General features: G+C 30.2%; 1 protein-coding gene across 1 annotated transcript in view; it reads left to right on the forward strand.

The window, feature by feature from the left end:
• Window positions 1-23,472, forward strand: part of LOC142321000 (acid sphingomyelinase-like phosphodiesterase 3b) — a 1,240,094-nt gene that overhangs the window by 416,006 nt on the left and 800,616 nt on the right. Inside the window, exon 2 of the mRNA XM_075358994.1 lies at window positions 6,764-6,804. Coding sequence (XP_075215109.1) covers window positions 6,802-6,804 — 3 coding nt within the window. The 5' untranslated portion in view covers window positions 6,764-6,801. The remainder of the gene's footprint in view (window positions 1-6,763; window positions 6,805-23,472) is intronic.

Genomic DNA, 23,472 nt, shown 5'->3' on the forward strand with positions numbered 1-23,472 from the left:
CAGTCAACTCAATCAGTTTTTTGTAATAACTACCAAAAGAAAATGGACGTCATATCAAAAAGGCTTTTTGTTCATAATGAATGAAATCATCTATATAATACTTTGACTTATATTTATAAAATCTAAAATTAATATTTATTTATAGAGTTTAAGTAAGATTGTTTTGCATGTAATGAATTCAAATGTTAAATGAGTTTAGATTTAAAATTGAATTAAGATAAACAAATAAACCCCAAAATGCATATTTTTAGAATCTCAGTAGACTCTGTGATAGCAATTATGCCAACATACTCAACTTTGTATGCAAAACGAATAATTTTAATTATTTCCTTAATAACGGAAATTTTGTTGTAACAAGAGTGATCATGTCTAGTCAAAAAATAAAAAATAAAATTTAATAACAATAGTAATCCAAGTATTTGCAAAATGATGTCAGTTCGTCTACAGACTTGTGGAATTCTTCTGCATGACGTATGGCACAAAATTATCACTAAGTCCGTTAAAACGTTAGTGATAGGTATTAAAAGCACGTACCTGTCGGATTCATTTTAAAGATCAACTGGATAGATTTTATCAATCCTTCTCAACCTGTAAACTAATCGAACTTCTTGTTATTTTTAAAAGATAACGTCTTAACGTCATACCAGTATAAACCGTTATACCTAATTATTTAGGTCGTGGTTTAAGTTTCTTTGGACACTCTGGTAATTTAAAAATTAATTTGTATAAGACCGTGTTCAGATTAATACAGTAAAGTAAAAAATTAAATCGTTTACTAATATCTATGAACAATGCTTTACCATCCGAGTTATTTGGCGCAAACCTTCGTAGATAAAAAAGTACTCGTATTTACCGATCTTAAAAGACACAATGTTTTGGATTTATCTGAAAAAACTATAATAAATTTGACTGACTGGGTTATAAATATGAACATTTTCATTATATTGTTAATGACAATGGATCACTGATGATCTGTTTTTATGGCGTAGTTTTTAAACCGATCACATAATTTCCTATATATTTCATATTATTATATTTGATTCATATTATTTCATACTTATGTATTATACATATTATATACTGTATATTTATATATTATACTTATTCATATTTTATATTAAGAATGTTTAACATTTCGTAATTATATACAAGCTTATTTCTAAAATGAATGATGATTTTTGTCCATGAAATACTATTAATGACATTATTTATTATATTATTACTTTAATTACTATTATAAGAGTGAAATGTTAAATTATTAATTAGCTTATGAATATAATTCTGTACAATTAATTGAATTCTAAGCATATAACTGCTGAAATGTAATTAGCAATTTGAATACCCACCGTGGTAAAATATGTTACTGTAGTACAAGTGAAAAGTAATTTACTATAGAATAGGTAATGAACGGAGAGCTAGAGATAAGCTTTACGCTACAAAATTAATGTCCACAAACATTAATTTTACCAAATTAAATTGTTTATCCAGTTTTAATGACGACATTTTCATTGCCTAAATATTCTAGTTCTGTTATTTCAAATATTATAATTACCTAAATCAATAGCATTAAATATAAAACAGAACACAGATATTCGATAAGAAATAAAACAAATATATTAACTTCATTACAGTAATTAAACAACTTCATAACAAATATATTGACTTTATTGCTTAACTGACTATTATTTTAAAAAAATTTCAAGAATTAAATATATTTAATTTTTTTCTACTTGTTTTCTTTCACATTACTAAACTTTACTGCGGTATCAAGAAATATTTTACAGAAAATAATATAACAGTAAAGATAAGTGGTATAATTGATAACTGCGAAGAGACATCTTTTAAAGTGTTATGGGTTATTTGAAGGGCACTAAAATACGGCTTTGAAACATAATTACTACGAAGGAGGAAGAACTGAAAATTAAATCAATGTAAAACATTCCTATGAAGAAAATAAACTACGTAGAGTAACTAATGAAGAATTTGTTTTTTTTAAAACTATTTTTGATTTTTAACTCAAAAGAAATAATCTAATTTTGTAGTAAATATAATGAAACAAAAAAATATTTTCAGTAACAGTTGCTTGTAAATTTTTAGAAGAATATGAAATTGAAAGAAAAAGAAAATTGTAGAAAAATAATGCGGTGGATAATCAGAAGTAGAATGAAGTTTTGGTATTACTGAGAAATATAATAAAACATAGAATAGAATTGATTTCAGTGTTATTTTCTGCCTTTCCTAGTATAGTAATTCGTAGTTGACGCGATTCGGAGTACCTCCATTCCCAAAACTACTTTAAGCGCTCCTAAATATTGTAGAAATTTCGCAGAATAAAAGTTAAATCTTTGGACACGTCTGTCAAAAGGGTATAATTTATTATAGTATTTCTTGGGATGATTAATTTTAATAAAATGTCAGAGATCTGACAGTATAATTATATGTTAAACATTTTTAAATTACTTGGATGGGATCTGAAGTTAAATCACAATATCGCTCAATTTACAAAAAACATTTCTATGGAAGTAAAACCGACTAAAAGATAAAAGAATCTAAGTATAAAAAGAGTCTTATTCAGATAAATTTGCCAATATGTTGGTTCATTTGGTGACGTAATTTTTGTTTTTTTTCCTAAATTTGATGTAGGGTTCCTAATAAGTATTGTCAGACAGAAACCTCAGTAAACATTTTTGAAGTTTCAATATTTTCCAACAATGAAATAATACTCTGGTAAAAAGAAGTCGTAAATCTATTTTTTTCTCACGTTGTGCCCCAGTGTGCAATAAATGACAGATAATTTAAAAAGGTGTATTTTGTTTTTATATTATTATGTTACTCGCCTGAAGGAAATATGAACCTAAATTTTGAATTCTGAAGTGCTTAATCAAATTTTTATTACTATAGCGGTTCTACAAAGAAAGTTTTTTAGATGATTCATGGTGTATATAAACGAAGAGAATGAGACATTAAATGTGGCTCTAAATTTAGTTTCTGACTTGACATTGAACATATATTTTTGAAATAATTAGTTGCTTAATATTTTCGTTAAATTTATTATGTTGATATTTTTAGATTTAATACAGATTTTACTTAAATTTTCAAAATTGTTTATATTGAAGTTATTTGAATTTATTTTTTCTCTTTAAAATATGTTTCGAAATATAATATCTATAGTGGAATGTAAATACAGTTGAATAAAAATTTACTTCAAGTACAGGTATATTCGTTACCGGGTAGTTCTAACCAAGGGAAATCAACAAGTCGTAGATCTATCTCTGATTAAAATTTTGAATTGGTACGAGATGAAACGAGAAAAGTACAAATAAATGCTTCATTATTTGTGCTATTACCCCGTCACAGCTTTGCCCGCGCTGTATGGATACTTGCGTTTCCCTTTGCGATCGGTTGCTTTTTTAATTTTATATTTTTTAGTCAATTAACTTGGGGCAAGGGCAGCCAGTCGCACATAAAGTAATGGTGGTAGTTGCTGTTCTGGTTGAGCCGCCGCGCTGTATACCGTCGCACCCCTTAAAAAATCTGTATTAAAAAAAACCGAAATGGTTATTAGATATTTATCTGAAGAGTATTGTTTTCAAGCTCAAATATATTGAATATCTCGTTCAGAATAGTCGGGACTGGGAAAATTTTCAATCATTGTTCAACATTTTTTTTACCTTTTTCACCCCCTTTCAAGGCCCAATTTCAAAAATCTATAAATTGGTTTATTCGCATGGAAAGGACTCACCAAAAATCAGGGTAATAACTTCTTCATTTGTTATCAAGAAATTAAAAAAAAAAAAAAAAATAGTAAATTTCATTTTTATTTCCTTCCGTTTTCTCCTTTAGTTTTGATTAGCGTTGATTATATATCACTACAATATGTTGTCTTCAACTTCAATTCTTGGGAGCGCCAAAAGAAAGGAACATGAGAATTTAGCGGCTCACCCCCTGGCGGCCCGAATGAGAAGTGTAGCACCGTAACGAATTATTTATTTTTTACATGTCTTAATAAATAATTTTTCATCTTAATATACCTTAAGATACTCCGGATTACATAATGAAACTTCTGTCAAAATTTTGTGGGAATTAATTTAGCCCTTTCTTAGATTTTTGGTAACATAGACAAACGTTTCGTCTTTATACAGAGTGAGCAACATAAACTCGAACCCATAATGTAATCGCTGCTGAGCCGGTAGGTTATGTTAGAATGAAATTTTATGAATGATACAGATAAATTAAATAAGTAAAACATAAAAATTAATTTAAATGTTGCATTTATTTATGTTATTGTTACAAAAGATGTTGAATTGATGACGATGTTCAAATGAGTCGTCTGTCGCAAAACGTTGTTGTCAATTTCGTTGATTTCTCGTTCAATTTGTCTTTCTCCTTCAGTTGTTGCAGAGTTGTAAAGTGGAATGGTTTCAATTTTAATTCACAAAGACTTTTACCACAACATGTGTTTTTAACACCAGATTGTTGTGGTAACTTGCATAGTGATTTTTTTGGACTGGCAGTAATTCTTTCAATATCGGCAATGGCTTGTGGAGTCCTAACGGAAGATTGCTTGTTTCGTTTTGCATTTGAAACCGAACCTGCTGAACTCCATGTTGTACGCATAACTAAATCGTATAGGCTACTCTTCGCTGGATAGCAGGCATTCGGAAATTTTTCTCCGAATACTTAACGTGATTCTTCAAATTATCTAGAACGAATATAGGCCTTAACTATAGCTATCCTCTCCTGGATTGAATAAGTCATTTTACGCAAACTGAACTGCACACACAATGCTGTACTACAACAAAACTTATAGTGTACTCACCCATAACTACCTGACAAACGGCAGCAACAATCAGTAGTAACATATACATCCACTAGTCACGCTATTTGTGTGAGATCTTTCATAAATATTGTTGGGTAGCCGTTTCATTATGGGTTCGGTTTTATGTTACTTATCCTATATATATATATGCAGTGGAATATAAAAATAGTTAAACAAAAATTTTCTTCATTACGCCACGTATCAGGCATTTCTGTTACCGCTTACTTCTAACCAAGGGAAATCAACATGTCGTAGGTACATTTATCTCTGATTAAAATTTAGTATAGGTACGAGATGAAACGAGAAAAGTAGAAATGAAAGCTCTGTTATTTCTTCTAGTAGAAATTGATTCTTGTATAAAATTCTAACTCTCTCATACCATATTTATTAAAGCTTATTTATTATATTATTAATAACTTTTAATTTAAAGCTTAAATTTAAGATTATCTCCCAAATGTGTTTTTGTAATGTATTAATGACATTATTTTGTAGTTACTGAATTCTATTGAATTCAATTGATGATTTTTTTTATATTTACTGTCTTCATGTGTATGTATGTATATATATATATATACATATATATATATATATATATATATATATATATATATATCTTACCATTATTTCTTTCCCATAAAAACGGATGGTGAGTGGGTTTGTTTGTTGTATATGTGTTGGTTTCTTTGATGCATATGTGCCCACATTTTTATTTTAGCTACTATTGGCGTAGAGTGGACCATGTGGTGCGCCGGATAGCTGAACGCAACACTTGAAGATTCATTTGTTTGAACGACTTATACTTCTCGAACGGTTCATTCGTTCGAACGATTTTTATTTCTTGATACGAACGATATAGAGCTGTGTTAAAAAATCACAACTTTGGAAACAGCTAAACATGCAGGATTTTAAAACTGTTTGTTGTAAAAGTTTACGTTGTTGTAAGTACGCTAAATTCATGAATGTTATTACACTTGGCAAAAACATTTAACAAATCATGTTAATGAAACATAAACCATATAATATTTTCCTTTTATCTAGTTTTTTTAAATAATTAATATGGAATATAATCTCATTTTTAAAAATCTTAATTAGGCATTCCGTAATGCAGCTGTGATCAAGTTTTTTCAAAGATTTCCCTTCCGTCATATATCCCTGTAAATGCTGGCCATTTCTGTTTTTCCTTTCTTATCCATGGAGTAGCATATTTACACACTCCTGGTGTTATATATTTAATATTTAATATAATATTATTTATCGATCAGAATAATTTGTTTTTCATTATTCTGCCTTCATTATTCTAAATCCCAGATTTAAAAAGAATTATACATTCCTATCGTTTTTTTTTTTTTTTGAGAAAAACTTTTCAGTGCTTAGACACGTTTTACTTACTAAAGTTTAAAAATGCCTAATATGGAAATGCATTTAGAATTAAATCTTTTTTTTGTTTATTGAAACATTTATTAAAGAAAGATTTGATGTGCTTTTGAGTAGATATTTAAGAAAATATTTATAAATTTATAATATTGTTTAACGTAGTAAAAAATAAGTTTATATTTTTTCTACTAGAAGAAATAATGGTGCTTTCATTTCTAATTTTCTCGTTTCATCTCGTACCAATACAAAATTTTAATCAGAGATAAATGTACCTACGACCTGTTGATTTCCCTTGGTTAGAAATAAGCGGTAACAGAAATGCCTGATACGTGGCGTAATGAAGAAAATTTTTGTTTAACTATTTTTATATTCCACTGCATATATATATATATATATATATATAGGTTTTCAATAAGGAGAGGTATCTTCTTTAATTATTGAGGTATTATTTTTTCAGGTATTAAATAATTAATTAGGAAATTTCTGCTAGAGATTAAAATGAAAAAGTAATATTAAAAAATTAAAAAAACAGTTTTCGGTTACAACTGAGTTATGATTACTTTGTTTTAGATCTGGCCAGGACACCAGGCCAAATCTGCGTAAAAGTTATGGTAAGTAATATTATATTTTAATAGAATTACATTGTTAAATAGAATGTAATTAAGTATAAAAAGTTATTTTAAAAATAATTAAAAAAAAAAAAATTTCACATCTTCTTTTTCATATTTTAGAAGATTGAGGCACTACCCACATCCGTTAAAACTAAACCTGCCGTCTAAGTAATAGAAACGAATTAAATACTCAATGTTTGTATAAACGGTACTCTTATGTAAATAGAGATCATTCCAAAAATATTTGTTATCCCTAACACAAAAGAAGTAAACTTGACTTAGTTAAAATAAAATATAGATTGTGGAAATACTGCGGTTAAGCTGTTAAAAATATTTATATTAAGTACAGAAACCGGTTGAAATTAGTAGGAGCGCATGTAGTAATATACAGAACGGCCAGTCTAGTTTGGTATGTTTGGAGCTTACGTTACTCACGAACTGCACAGAAAAATTCCATATATTGTAAAGGTTGATTCTGAATTACATACAATCAAGATGAAAAAAATCCACATCAAAGTACGGTTACTAATTTTCAGCTTTTTAACTTTCACCATCCCAATGCCGGTTAGCCTTTATCAGCCTGGTTAACAAACTTAACAAGGCATCATCTTTACCAGAATAATAAAATTTTCCAGAGATATTAAGAAATTGGCTCTATCTTTCAACAAAAACAGGCACTCGCAAAATACTCGTGGAAAGTAACGGCGCGTGATCTCGCCTTTTACTAAGAGACTAGACGAAATAACTAAAATGCTGAGCTTATTGTCGTTTTTCGACAAAACAAAAAAAAATTTGTCAAAAAAATTCTTCTTATTATATATGTTGTTATTAAAACAATCAAATATAATTGCAGTGTAAAAATGCATCATATTCTTAGCGAATGTTCTACTAATTTATTTTTCGGCTTTCTAAAAAATGCATTAATTTTTAATTCCGAGTTTTTTGAATAAGATTTTTGTTTTTTAAAATAATTTTATTGATAGTTAACTTTTTTTTAATCTAGATTAATCAATACTACGATTAGACAAAAAAATTGTATTTAACTAATCAAAATATATTATTTTTACGATTTTAATTGTATGCATATTTCCATTTTTTAATTAGGTTAGCCGGACTAAACTTATAGGTTAGTAAATTATATCGTAAATTAGCAACTAGCTGGTTCGAATAACAATGGGACGGCATCTCCTGGGCCTTGCATAAGACTCGCAGCCAGATCCCCTTCCAAGGTAGACAATCCTAGTACTTCGGAAACAACGGACAAACAATTCCAAAAAAGTACTCCTGATGAAATTCCGTTATCAAACCGTTTCAGTAGTCTTCTACTAGTGGATATTAACGTTGAAGTAACCCGGAAGAACGCTGATAAACCTCCTACGATAGTGCTCTATAATATAAGGAGTGTCATGCGGTTATATGAGCTTCTTGAAACTGCTGTAAGGAAGAATATTACACAGTACGTTTAATAGATTCGAAAAAAATACATGTGCTCGCTAGGAACATTGAAATACACAAGAAAGTAATTTATTACGCGAACATAATCTCATCGGACACATTTTCACACAGAGAAACGGTAGGGCTTTCCGAGCAGTGAAAGCCCTATCGTCATTCAGAAATCTGCACTTGGTTCCAATGGATACCATTAAGGAAGAGATTGAAGAACACGGGCATAGAGTCCGCAAAGGGTGACGAAAGAATCAACATCAATGATTTTTATTATTATTGAACCGCAAGACAACAACAAGAAGATATTTAAACTGAAATATGTCGCTAACTGTAGTGTGACTTCAGGGAATTCAAGAAAATTCCCACATCTGGTACAGTATATGCGCTGCCAGCAGTATGGGTATATCAAAACCAACTGTATGTAACCTGTAATTTACTGTGCCCTTTCGCAAGTGTGGGGAAGGGTACAGTACTGCGGACTGTCCGAGGAACAACAGAAGTACTCCGGCCACCTGCGCACTCTGTGGGTCACCCTGATAGCTACAGGAGTTGCAGAGTGTATAGAGAAATACCGCAGAGAAAAGAGAGGCCAATGGGTGCACCAACCAAGGACTACTACTTAGTATTGAGAGGCAGAATAGTAGTAGTTCTTGACTGTTACTGCTCTGCCTGAATCTGCGGCAAGGGCCGGCATGCTTTGATTTGCATTAATCATTAATGCAAATTTTCCCGTACTGGGATAGAGGGCCGATAGGAACCTTACTGTTGCTAATAACCTCCCGCGAACCTATCCTGCGGTGGTGGCATGTTATCATAAAGAATTATTTGAAGAGTTCGTTGAGACGTTGGGCTTCCGTTTCGTAGCGGGGGACGATTGGAACTCAAAACATGTTCATCGGGGTTCGACACTTACAGCTACTCGTGGGAAAACATTAAACAGCTTCGTTGTCGAACTGCATTTCAATGTAATCTCTTGGTTGCAACCCACGTACCTAATGGTTTTATCAGACCCAAGAAAGGTGCCGGATTTACTTTAATTTTTTTGTGAGCTCGGGTATGTCATCATTCTACAATACGGTTAGGGTCAACAGTGACTCAACATCGGACCACTCACCGTCAGCATGAAGGTGGTAAAGAAAAAAACGTCTTCGGTTCTTAACAATAACGGGACCAGTTGGGGCTCGTATCGTAAACCAACGCAAATCGAGCCGTGTGACATTTACTATGAGAAGGATGGATTGTGCACTGGTCCACCTGAATGGCGTCACACGGATCGGGTACGGTACCTCGGCTTACACTTGGATCGCCGCCTAACACGGAAGAGCCTTGTGGTAGAAAAGAGGAAACAGCTTACCATCAATTATAGAGAACTAAACTGGTTGCTGGGAAGAAACTCACAGTTATCCTAATCTAATAAACTGTTGATCTCCAAAGTTTACGTGTGAGATCCAGCTCTGTAGGACGTCGAGTAACAGCAATATTGAAATAATTCAATGATTCAAAAATGAACTGATGAGGACCACAACAGAGGCGCCGTGGTTTATTAAGGGTACAGAAATTCATGACTATTTAGGATTACCTCTATTTACAAAGCGATCCAAAAATTTAGCTCGCGATACAAACAGAGGATAGACAAGTAAATAATATAACAGTAAATCTACAGGAGAACAACGATGACATCAAGCGACTGAAACGTTTCCATGTGTTGGACCTGGGATATATAACCGGAGGAGTGACTGGGAGGAGGAACTTAGGAGTAGGAACACAGGATTAGTCTGTCACTGGGTAGTGAACGTCACGGTAATAATCTACAAATTACAGTTACTCTATCATCGACGAATATTTGTTTTATTTATAGTGCTGTTTTCATATATTGGTACTGATGACATTGTTTTTATTATAATTTTTTTTTTTAACAGTAATTTGTTTCTTGTGCTATGTTAAGTAGTAACTTTACTTGGACCACTTATACAAGTATTTTTTCTACATATGAGATGTTCAACCTTTATATGTTTAAATGAGTGTTTTCGTCAGGGATTACCTTTACGTGATTATCATTAATCAAATTTACTTATGGTCCCCGCATGAGATATTGATTGTAATTATAAGTGGTAGACAAAATAATACAAATAAAACAATTAGCCATCACTTTAGACAATCGGTTAATAAAGATAATCAATTTAAGTTTGCAGAATTTCAGGTAAATTAATAAAAAATTTATTCCGATTAAATTTTCACAAAATATGTTATAAAAAAGAAATAAATGGCTGTCTGAACACTAACTACAACCTTAAATATAAAATATAAAGTCCTTTAATATAAAGATTGTTGTTCAGTTTTGCATGGACTAACAAATAATAATATACGAAATACGTTGTTATACAAGCGTAATTGAGTATTCTTTTTTATTACCTAGAAACTGCAAATTGAGCACGTTTTATCAATTTTGATTTTTTTTTCAATAAACAATTAAACTAGTTTGTTTTAACTTTACCAGAATGTGCATTTTAACTAGTTAATATACGGCAATAGCTAATGAAATGTAATGCTTAACTTTTATAGCATACTTAAATACTAATGATTCGTTCTAAATACCGCATTACTGCAAGCAGTAATCATTAGTTACTATTAAGTATCTTCAAAAGAATGTTGTTAATTCATGCAAATTTTACATTTAACAGATAAGAAGTTGTATTCTTAAGTGGTAATTTAATATCATTTATGATATTAAATTACAAAAAAAAAAATTATTTTTAAATATGCGTTTCTTAAAAAAATAAAAACAAATTTGTACTAAAAATTAAATTGTTTTCAAGAAAACTAATTAAAAAAAATACTTTCAGGAAAACTACTTTTAAAAAAAATTTCTACCTGTGCATGAATAAAAAGAAAAGCGTGGTGAGCTGTTTAATTGTAAAGTGATTGCATATAAGTACGCACCCCAACCTTTTCTGTTTAGTCATGCAAAAATAGAACATTTCTTTTTTAAGTAATTTTCTTGAAAACAAATTTTTTTTTATTTTTTATTTTTGATACAAACTTGTTTTATTTTGTTTCTTTTTGTTATTTATTTATTACTTTCATTGAAGAAAAGCATCTTTGAATTTTTAAAATTAATTTTCAATCTGTTCAGTAATACTGAAAAATAAGTAATTGTGATTAACTAGTAGCATTAACAACACGTCCAGCGACGTAGGTTGAACTATATATAATAATAATAAATAGGCCTGCATTTTATAATATAAAAAGAATCAGTAATCGACATGTAATCAAACAACGTATGTCTTTTCACTTCAACAGAAAAAAATTTATTCTTCTATAACACACAGTCATAAAATCAGATAATGATAATGTCAAGATTACGGTATGATAATGTCAGATTACGATAATGTCAATGACGAAACACGTAATTATCACCACGTGAATATCTTAACAGTTACAAAAAATTTCGAATTGATTAAAATAATTTTTATCAATTAATTCGAATTTTATTGATAAAATCGATAAAATGTCACGAAATAAAGACTGGATATATCACTAAAGGAAAGAAAAAATTCGTTTAAATCTACAAAAATGGCTTTTGTTTTCTTAAATAAAAACATGGAAAAAAGATATTTAAAATGATTACTAGTTTAATAATCGTAAGTTAATTGTTTTTACAGCAAACGTAGAAACTTCCGACTGATGTAAAATTAAAGAAGCGGAATAAGATATTTACAAAATTAATATTTGTTGCAAAAAGAAAATGAAAATATAAAGAAAAGAATACCGATTGATTAATTAACCTTTTGAACTGGGAATTTTTGAGAAATTAAAATTCCCAGTTGATATTTCAGTTCGTTGCTAGTAATCCCTACCCATTCCTATTAAAATAACTTCTTTTTTTTTTTAAAGATAAGCATTGACGTATTTTATTTTGAAACTTATGTTTAATCTATATAGATTTCTCTTTTATTTGAACCTTACCAGAATGTACAAGAAAAGAATATCGGAGTTTTAATTCGTATAATATTTCTCAAATGAGATGTTTTGTGTTATTTAAGCGTAGAACTAACGAGAAAAAAGGTAATTTCATGCTGTATGGCATGTCTTAACTTAGAAAATTTGGAAGTTTAGGAAAATTTAGGAAAAACTTTGGAAGTTAGAAACTTCCATTGGCAAGTTCTCATATGTATTTGACAAAGGCAGATCACTGGTCATGGTCACATCATTAAGAGTCCGTGATGCTCTCAGCGTACGCAGCACTGATACGGTTTGTCATGGTAGAGAAGTTGACTGAGAAATGTTATCATCAGCGGTAGCTTCGCTATCTGAGATATCCAGATTTTTTTTTTAATCTCTGGTACCACCGTTAGATATTGGTTCAGAGGATGAGGTGAATGATTTGTAGCGTGTGTGAAATCCCATGCCTGACCGGGATTCGAACACGGGACCTCCGGATGAAAGGCTGAGACTCTACCACTCGCGCCACGGAGGCCGGCGTGATATTCACATTAAGACTCTAATTACATTTCGATGGCATAATTTTCTAGTATCCCTCTCCGAAGTGATGAAAGATCCGCGCTTTCTATTAGATAACAAACAAGATCCATAGTCACAGTTTCATCGGCGACATTTGAATCAGCTGACAGTGGTCCATAGTTACACTTCTCGCTATAGTTTATGGGTTAACCCGATGAACTAAATAAAATAAAATATCTCATCTACTGATCAAAAAATAACATTTATAATTCAATAACTTTTTTAAGTGTCCTACATAATGACCCGCAAGTAAAGTACTCTAAAAACTTACAAAAATAAAAATTAACCAGGAGCGAGGGAACAAGGGAAACACAACCTCAGACAACAGCTGACACTCAGTAAAGCAGGTTTATCTTTTAAAGTTTACCTCTTTAGATATATAAATTAGAACATTATAAAATAGTATTAAAACAAACATAACTTTAAATAAAAGATGAATTTTATTTCTTTGATTATTCATGTATGTGAAGAAATGTAATATTGCTTATAGGTACATAAAGTATAAAAATATAAATCTATTATATAAAAATGAGGTTTTTTATATAAATAATTAAATCCTTTGAGAATTAATTGTATAAATTATTCCTTCCTATTACCTATTATGGTAAAGAAAAATAAATGGCTTATTAGAATAAAAAAAAAAAAGAATACCTTTTGGTTTCTTATGGATGAGTTTTAGTTATTCTAAGTCTATAAATAGTATAATGATAGTTAGAATTATTGTTATTATTATCATTAATTATATTTCTCAATTGAACTAACTGTATTGTGTTATTTAAGGGTAGAACTAAGGAGAAAAAAAACTATTTTCAGTTGCGCGCATGGCTGTAGATTGATTTCCTATAATTCCAGTGAGCAGTGTCACTAACAAAGATGGTGACTCCTGAACAGAAATAGTTCTATTTAGAGGAAAGGCTTTCTGAACAGAATGCCATTTTGTTCTGTAGTTTGTTATATATGAACCTGAAGTTAAAGTTTAACGTGCGTTGCGCTCAATAGAAAGTTTAACTGTAATTCTCCAACTGATTGATAATAACATTCATCAGTGGTATAATCAGTTGAAAACAGCCAGATGTCTCTATAAAAGAAAGAATACTGGATGACCCAAGGATATCCTGGAAAAAAGAATCATGAACATCTAGGGAAATCTTTCTTGCTTAGTACTAAAAAATTTCCGGCATTATTAGATTCGAATTAACAATACCGATGATTTTTTGGTTTTTCTGGCATATCTCACACCATCACCACCACCACCTTCGGTCGCCCTAACGTATAAGACCGAATATTCGTGCCACAAACGGCTATTGAGCCTTAAAACGGTTTAGCGACCAATATCCTAATTAGCTCGTAGAGATTACCTAACTGTGTGAGCGGAATAAGCGAGGTGCCATACACCACTCGCTTGCGTGTCCCACCGTTCATTTGTCATATATTACTAAAATGGGAAGGCGCACCCCGTCTACATATTAAAATATATAACTTTTCAATAAATTAAAATTTATTCCTTCAAGGACAGCAATTTGCTGCCACGCCTTGGTCGCTGAATGCCAGCAAGTACCTATCCACCATATTATAACGCTTGGAGCTGTATTTGACAGATGGCCAGTCATTTCTCGAGGGTAGCTTCCTACAGCAAGCGGTAGGAGTCTTATATCCCTTAAACTACTGATGCCGGTTGAACAAAGCAACGGCATCAGGGAACTCCAACACGGTCCGTCAATGCGGCTCACGCCACATTCATTCGCCGCTTATGAGTGGCCAATTTTCCCCTTGAACTCTAAGTTCCAGGGTGGCCTGAGTTCTGCCCCTCCTCCCTAAAACCTGGCCAATCGAACATCATGTGTTCGTTCGACTGGTCTTCCCCACAGACGCCCAGCTCATCAGCTGCCAGGTGGAATCGAAACAAATATTAGTTAAAAATTCGCGTGGTTGGAGAGCACTTGGGCTCCTGTTGCACTTAAAACAACTTAAAATTTAATTAATTTTTAAAGTTTAATTAAAAATGTTATTCTTCTTTATAATTTGATTTTGAATCATCAATACCGATGATGACAATGTGGATTGTTTTAAGGAAACGCTTACATGTGCGTTCACATGGTTTAAAGCTGTCACAGGCTTTGAAGTCTAGCGACTACGCTGTACATTCTAATTACTCAATCGGAATGTTGCAGCATTAGAATGACGACTTCTTTCATCCTATTTTGTTTAATGATAGTCAACATTTCATCTTAATGGGAAAGCTAAGCACATAATCTCCTTACCTGCGGGGAAGAAAATCCCCACGGGCTCTTACAATGCGAAAGTCACTTTCCAGAATTTAAATCTGTCCTGTGCAATATCAAGTTTATGGGTTTTTCTTTTTTGCTGAAGCAAGTGTAGCAGGAGTCGCTTATTCGAATAACCTGCATACATGGCTGTTCCCTCAATAGAAAGAAGGACAAGTGAATTTTATTTGCCAACAAGATCGTGCGCCTTCTCACTGATAAAACTGTGTCCGGGATTAGTTGAATGACGTTTTCCTCAACCGATTGATTTTTGGTATATTTCCGATTACACGACTTGTTCGCGGTGGCCTCTTATGTCACAGCAAAATTCTATCTCCCTTTTGAATAAAAACAATTTTTTCCTTTGGGGTTTTATAAAGGATATTGTACTCATGCCTCCCCTATCTTTTTTCTAATTTAGCCGATTTGAGGTAAAGAACTGTAGCAACTGTCGCTTCCATTACCCCAGATACGCTTATCAGTTTGGGACGAACTCTCCTAGCAGTTGGATTTGTGCCGTGAAAAAGGTGTTCATATTAAATATTTGTAAGGAAAAGTGTAAGAGTTACTCCTTCATTTTATTTGGGATTCATTACGTAAATCAAAATTAAGAATTATTAAATGGCTTTAAAATCGTCATATTCATTTTATTACACTGTAATTTAAACTCTGGAACTTGTCGAAGAAATAAAACATACATAATGAAATAAAAATCACATTAAAAGAGATTGTATTGATTAGTAAATATCATTGACAGTTAGTTAAATGAATTTTATAAAATAATTGAGATAGTTAAGCTATGCGTGATAATTTGAAATATATTAATAAATTAAAAACGGATAATAAGATATTAAAATAACGATATTAACTTTTTGGTTTGGTATCTTTAATCACATTTTTAGATAATCTATTCACAAAATACTTTAAAGTGTTAACGGGATAAAGATGATGGAAATAAAGTTGGTGTTTCAGATGGAAAAAAGCCTGTGACAAAGAAAGAGTGAGAGTACAAAACGACAGTAGAAGGAAGATAGGCGGACTGAAGGACTCTCATGTGGAATTCTTACGCTTTCAAAAACAAGACACATTCGGGTCGTTATTGCTTTCTCGCGTTTTAGTCCTTTTTTAGCTGAAGTTTCCAGAACGATAGGTTGTATCCGATAAAATAAATTTAATGTGTTTTACAAAAGATATATTTTCATATAAAATTTTCATGGTACATTTTCTTTCACTGGTTTCTAAATTACGTGAAAATAATACAAATGCTATGTCTCTCTTTCTTTATTTAAGCCTACTAAAGATTTATTTTATACGTTGTTTATTAGAGAATTATTTTATTTTTTTATTTTAGAAGTGTTTTTTGTAATTTGAAATCGAGTAATTTATCAAAGAGAATTTATACATTAAAAATATTGAAACGTTTGGTGCTATTTATTTTATTAAAAAGTAAGTACATTCACCGTCATTGATTTTATTTATATTACAATGATATTCTATCGTACAATTTTTGTAGTTAAATGTTTATATATTTTTATAAAGTTAATTCACTTGAATTTTAAAGTATTCCCCATCAGAGTTAAAGATTCCTACTAAACAGTAATTTATTACAAAATTGAGTATTACAATTTATAAATATTTTCTCATGTAAAAGATATCTCATAACCGTTTTTTTTTTCAAAATTCAACAAAAGTTTAACGAAAAACCTGTTTACTAGTAAATGTCTTACTGATTTTTTTTTTTATACTTTTTAATTTAAGGCTGAAAGAAAGGCAGTGTTTGAACAGTTCTAGTTTTGTTTGTCTGCACTACAATAATGATTTGTTTTAAACGGTGAAAATCCTGATTGCTTAACTTTATAAAGATGGATAAAGTAGAATATTTCCCGTTACTCACCAATTTATGTACTTGTGGTTTAGATTTCCTAATAATTTTAATAAAACGTAGTTCACAATATTACATATAGAAAATAACAAGATGAAAATGAAAAAAAGAAGTAATTTTTTCCCTGATGAGATGGATTATTAGGTTATAAGGATGGTTTTGTGAGATAAATATTCCATGTCGCTTGCCATAAAAACTAAATTTACATGTCGAAATTAGGTGCACCGTAACATAAAATATTCGTGTTGCATTCATCTGCTAAAAATGAATATTCTAAAAGTCGAAACGGTAAGAAAAATAAATAGATTTTCAGAAAGTGAATTTATTAACAAAGTCCGAATGCCTTTTAAGCTTCAGACAGAAATATTAACAGAGAATTGAGAATGTATGGAGACATAATCAGGAAGTAGGAAAGGTGCAGAGTGATCGAGTCTTAATTAAAAAAAGTTGAATTGAACTGACTGGCGTAGATGTATTGGAGCATTTTATTTACGAAAGACGGGTTGGGTGACTAGGGAAAATGACCGTTTCAAGTAGAAGAAATTGATGATAGGGAGCATATAAAAAGTTTCTGGTATGTTTCGCCTTAGTTTTTTCGTAGTATATTATCCAATAGATAATATCAGGTAAAGATTTTTCGTTTATTATAATACATTATTAGTAGTAAGAATTTATGTATTAGTTTAGTTGAAAGAAATTTCTATTAGCAGAAATATTTCACTGAAGTGTTTTAATGGAAGTTGCAAAAAGATTAGGTGAAAATTATTCAACAAAGTTCTTTATATTTGATTTTTAATCTTTCTTTCTGTGTTCTCACCCATTCCTAACTTATTGAATATGATTTATTGCCTCCTTCAGTTTTTCTATTATTTTTACAAAATAAATAACAAACATGACCTTTGAAAATCATGACTTTTCATAGTTCACACGTTTTGAAAAACATGACCTTTCATAGTTATTGAAAGGATTATTAAAGAACTTTCTTGTATACCAAATTTTGAAAATTATTACCAGAATGTAAAAAAAAATTATTTTTTAAAGGTAATATGAATGATTTTATTACAACTTACTACTGGATGGCTGTGGTGTCCAAAACGCACAGAAGTGAGGGTAGCAAACAGATTGTAGCCTTACGTTTTTATTAAATTATGAACTAAATTGATTGTATTCAACCATCAAAGATATTTACAAAAAAAAGAAAAATATTAAATAGAACTGGCTAATTTTTAAATTTAAAAGTTTGTTTAGATAAATTGATCAATTAGAACTCGCTAACGAAGTGGAACGAATATCCAAAGCTACCTCTTTATTTTAAATATTTACATATACTTTACAATTGTTAGATAAAGAGGCAGTATTTTGTGTTAAACCGATTCAATAGGATGGATATTTATTTTTGTTTTAAATGCTGAAGTAGAATATTTTTTAATACTTAAAACTGTAAAATATATTTTTAGTGAAATAAGGTCAAGTAATGATTGATGGTGTTACTTTATTAAAAGATTCTCTGTGCATGATTTACGCTAGAAAAAACACTGCAAAACGGCAAAAAGTACCAAGTTATTGATTATACCCACATATCCAAAGTTAGCGTAGTCCAGTAAATATCCCAGCTGATGGGCCTGCAAATAGAACGGCATTATAACGTAGTTATAATGCTGTAATCTGTAATTCTTTTCATTCAATCTATATTATGTAAAAAAAGAATATTTCCATTGCCTTTATCTAATAATAAAATTTTAATTTTATAAAAAATAAATATATTGTTATACAATGTAAAAAAACATTACTATTCTTTACTATGACTTTACCCTATTTAATGGGGGGAAAACCTAACATTTACACTGAGAAAATTAAAATTGGAAATTTCTTTGGCTAACTTAACTTAAAGTTAGATTAAACTTGGAATATTAGCAAAACAATTTGTTTTACTCATGCTTTTACGCTCCTTTTTTTGCACGTTTTGGAAGTATAAGTGTTGCTTAACGCCTTCCCTTCCTAGCATACAAATATTTTTTTAACAACAACGTAGATAATGTGCAGCAAGTAATTTAATATTGTTTGATTTTTATTAAAGAAGTAAGTAAAACTTTTTTAAAAATACAACAATATTATATAATTATGTGCTAATTACCTTAGACATAACTATATTAAAATTATTATTTCCTTTTTCGTGTAAAAAGTAAAATTTATTTAAAACTTTTATGCTAAAAATTATTGGGTTAATTTGATAGTAATTATTTTAATTTATTATTCCTTAGATATAAATCGCATAAATTTTGAGCAATATTGCTTTAATAGTTACCTAGCATGAAATTGTTTATTCGTTAATGAATTACCAGCCAGCATGGTTATTAACATCGTAAAGTTATTATTTTATTACAGTACATTTTTACTTTCCCGTCTAACGCTGCAGCAGAGCTATAGCTTTAGAAGGGAAACTATTGTAATCGGTCCAATTTCAGCATATGCGGCTTTTAATTGATTTTGATGTTTTGACACCTAAGGTACCCAAAGAACCAGATGGAAATTTCCGGATGTTTGTATGTACGTGTGTGTGTGTGTGTGTGTGTCCGGTTTCGCACCTTAAATCACATCATATCTTCAGAACTGGACCGATTTTTACCAAACTTGGTCAAATTACTTCTATATGGAGCATTGATTAATTTTTCAACTTAAAGGATCAAGGAGATGAGGCTGTACAGCAACGTCACTCTCAGTATCTCGTGATTACGCCTAAGTAATGTTTTATTTCTCTTAACCACATTTGTTAACAATTAAAAAAAAGTACTAGCAAAAAAGATTTTTCAAAATCGTACTTCCACCCAAAAAAAATGTTTTAAATATACTAGTGGCTAAGCGGGTATACTGCGTAATCAGTACCCCCTCTCACCAAAAGGAGCGCTAGTGTGACGTACAGCCTTTGTCGTCTACTATGATGTGATGTTACAGGTGAGCGGTAGAATTAAATAAATTAATAATATTTAAAGGGTAAAAAAGTATTTAAAGTGACCGCTAGTACAACTACACCCGCGCGAATGAAATACGGTACGAGCGCGCGCTTTAGTTAGAATCATTGAATTAAATAAAAAAAAAAAAATTATATCTAAATAAATTGTTAAATATTTTAAATTAAGTTGTATGTGTATGTGTACGTATAAGCCGTGCGTCAGAAAAAAGCCGCGTAGCGGGAAAGCCCTACAACTGCGTTTCAGATTTTTTGAATTATAATTAAAATTGCAGTTACATTATTTCATAAATTTGTAAAAATATTTTGATCATCTTTACATCTTCTTAAATTTTTTAATCAGAACTTTTTTTTACTGTCATATTGATCCATATAAGTAGAATTAAATAGGTTTGGTATTATATAGATTCAAATTAATTAAAAGTTAATTATTACAGTATAACTTGTTAAATCTTTGGCGATTGTGATTTGTATTCTTCGGTTTTAGAGTCGGGTACGGGGATCGTGCTTCCACAAACTTGGGCAAACAGTTGTGATGGCTACGAAGTAGGACAGACGATCGAATATGTCCGAAGAAGAGTTCAGGGAAGGCAAAGGTTGGGCTAAAATCTTTTCCATCCATCACTGATGGAAATGTCTATTGAGACATTTTAATCGGTAGCATCCTGACAGAGGCCTAGCTGATGACTGTGATATGTAATTAGATTTAGATGCTCTAAAAGACGACTTTCGGTAAACCCATCAGTGCTAGAAACTGAGAGGTCGGTTTGGCGATTGGAATCGTCACAATGCGTGTGTGTCTTCCCCCTAGGGGTTAGTATTAACTGTAGAAGTTAAAATTTTACTTGTGACCAGGTATGAAATTAAAAATCAAAAATTTTGAATACTAGATTGTGGATACCGGTGTTCTTTGGTGGTTGGGTTTCAATTAACCACACATCTCAGGAATGGTCGAACTGAGAATGTACAAAACTACACTTCATTTACACTGATACATATCATCTTCATTCATTCTTCCTCTGAAGAATTATCTAAACGGTAGTTACCGGAGGCTAAACAGGAAAAAGAAAGGTATGAAATCAAACTGTTCTGAAAATAAAGAACGAAACTGCTTTATAGTCTTATTGAATGATTTTCAATTTTCACTAAAACAATTTTCAATAAACACTTCGGAGAAGTGTTCAATAAACATTTCGGAGATATATCTGGAAATGTGCCTGTTTCTTGAATCCGCTTATCACTTAAACATGGCTCTCTTCCAGTTATTTTAATCTAAAGCTTTTATTCTATATCAAACTCTTAGATAAATAACCAATTTTCCTTTATATTTACAAAATAATATCATGCAAAATTACCTAGATATACCCTTTACAACTTACTTATTTAAACCTTTCTGTCAGTGATTTCATTTTAAGATGAAAGTTGTAAAAATTCCTTCGTTAAACGATTACATATCCGACATCTACCAGGTAATCTTCACAAAAAAATTATCTTGATGTTATTAAAATACTTTGAATATTGGTCAACAATAATTGGTTAACTATAATCTATTTCTTCACATTTTCATGCAAACAATTTTCCTCTGATTTTTTCTTATTCATCCCATTAGTTTTTGTAGGTAATTAAAGGAATTTATTTGATATACGTATGGATATAATAAAGCTCGTGTGGAGTACATGATTGTAGGATTTATACTGCTTGAAGAAATTAGTTGATGGATTATTGAAAATCAATGAATATTGTAAATATTGATAAGTATACGAGTATTTTATAATGTCAGCCTTTTTGGTATGTAAAATTTCAAAATAGCCAGTGAAGAGACATAAATAATTTTGTAATATCAGAACACGTTATAAAGTATAATCTATAAAGTAAAGAGGAAGAATGCCAAAAAAAGCTAAAAGTAGAAAAGGAAAAAGTTCCCAATAGTATCCAGTGATTGTACTTTTTTTCAGAGATCAACGAAAACCAAGAAGGATTTGAAATTGTATTTATTAGTTTACCGTTAATGAGTTAACTAATATAATTAAAATTCAGTAGTAAAAGAAAAGTCCAGTGGAGAAAGAAAAAAGAGCTGAATCCTTTATACAACATCAATTTTAGATTGTATCATCGCGTATTAACATTAATGCAAAATTAAATTGAAATTATATATCTCTATAATAGTGAAAAATATGGAGGTAATGTGAGTATCTTACGGAAAAATTCATTACAGATATTGAATATTAGATATCAAAATAAAATCACTTAATGCTGATTGTTTCTTAAGAAGGTTAAACCTTCTTTAACTGAATAATAAATGATAAGATGTAATTTAGTTTATTATAATGATCCAACATTATGAAGCATTTTATATCGTCACACTTCTTTTTTTCTTCGAAGCTTTAAAGAATAAACCTTTTTTGGTTTGTGAAGAAACCAACTAAGTTCTTCTACCTGTATTTTTTTTCTTTATTCTTTTTTTTTATTTTAACCATGCTTTGGTAGTAGTTGTATAAGTAAGTAAGGTATTTTTTCCTCTCATGCTTTTTCGTTAATTGTGGTTTACGCTTCCGTAAATCCTTTCTATTTTTTTTTTTTTACTTTCACCTCATATCTTTAAAAAAAGATCGTTTGCCTTTGTATTCTATTCAAAGGCTCTAGTAAAAGGTATTATAAATACAAAAAAAAATTCCTTGTAAAATTAACATTAATTGTTTTACATTTATTTATACTATTATTTTTTTAGAACGCTTAAGAAAGGTTACGCAAAATATCAAGAAATTATTCGACAAACAAAAAACTGAAGGAAACATATTCATTAAACAAAGGTCTAAAAATACTTTATTTTAATTTGTTTCGTCAAAGTTTTTTTTTTTTTTAAATATTCAGTATATTAATTTAGAAGGTATTATTTGGTAAAAGATTTTTTTTTATTTCATTTATTATTTGACGTGTCATATTCAATAAGAAATCGAATTTTAAAACAAAAAATTAATTTAATATATTAATAATTTTTTTAAGAAATTTGGCATTTTAAATTTTGAAACATTATTTCCTGCTTAAAGGTTACTCTAAAATATTTAAAAAATTAAAAATATGGATTGAGTATCTTATCTGATTGACAATTATTAATTTTTCACCTACCTCTGTGGCGGAGTGATAGCGTTTCAGTTTTTCTCTTAAAAGTCTCTGAGACTTAAAAGTCTCAGGTTGGAACGTTAATCAAGTATGGCATTTTACTTAGGCTAGAAAGTTTTCATTTTATATTCCTACGCACAAGTTTCGAGCTTATATGATGAGTTTATAAAAAAAAGACACGAAAAATGAAGAAACTCTAGAACTGTTGTGGCATTGAATATTTTTTCTTCGGTCTGATATGTTTAATAATTTCCTAAAATTGTTTAATGACTTCTTGTGAACTTTCAATGTAAATTAATTAATAAAATATAACTTTAAAGAAAAAGTATTTTTATCCGTCCAGCTAGTCTTAATATGGCAATCCCTTAATGGTTCTTACCATCATGAGATTTTTTCATCAGTATCTCATAAACCACTTCATTAATTAACAAAATTTTTCAAAATTCATTTATAATAATTTTTTTTAA

Source organism: Lycorma delicatula, chromosome 3, assembly GCF_047948215.1.
Source record: "Lycorma delicatula isolate Av1 chromosome 3, ASM4794821v1, whole genome shotgun sequence".
Taxonomy (NCBI): domain Eukaryota; kingdom Metazoa; phylum Arthropoda; class Insecta; order Hemiptera; family Fulgoridae; genus Lycorma; species Lycorma delicatula.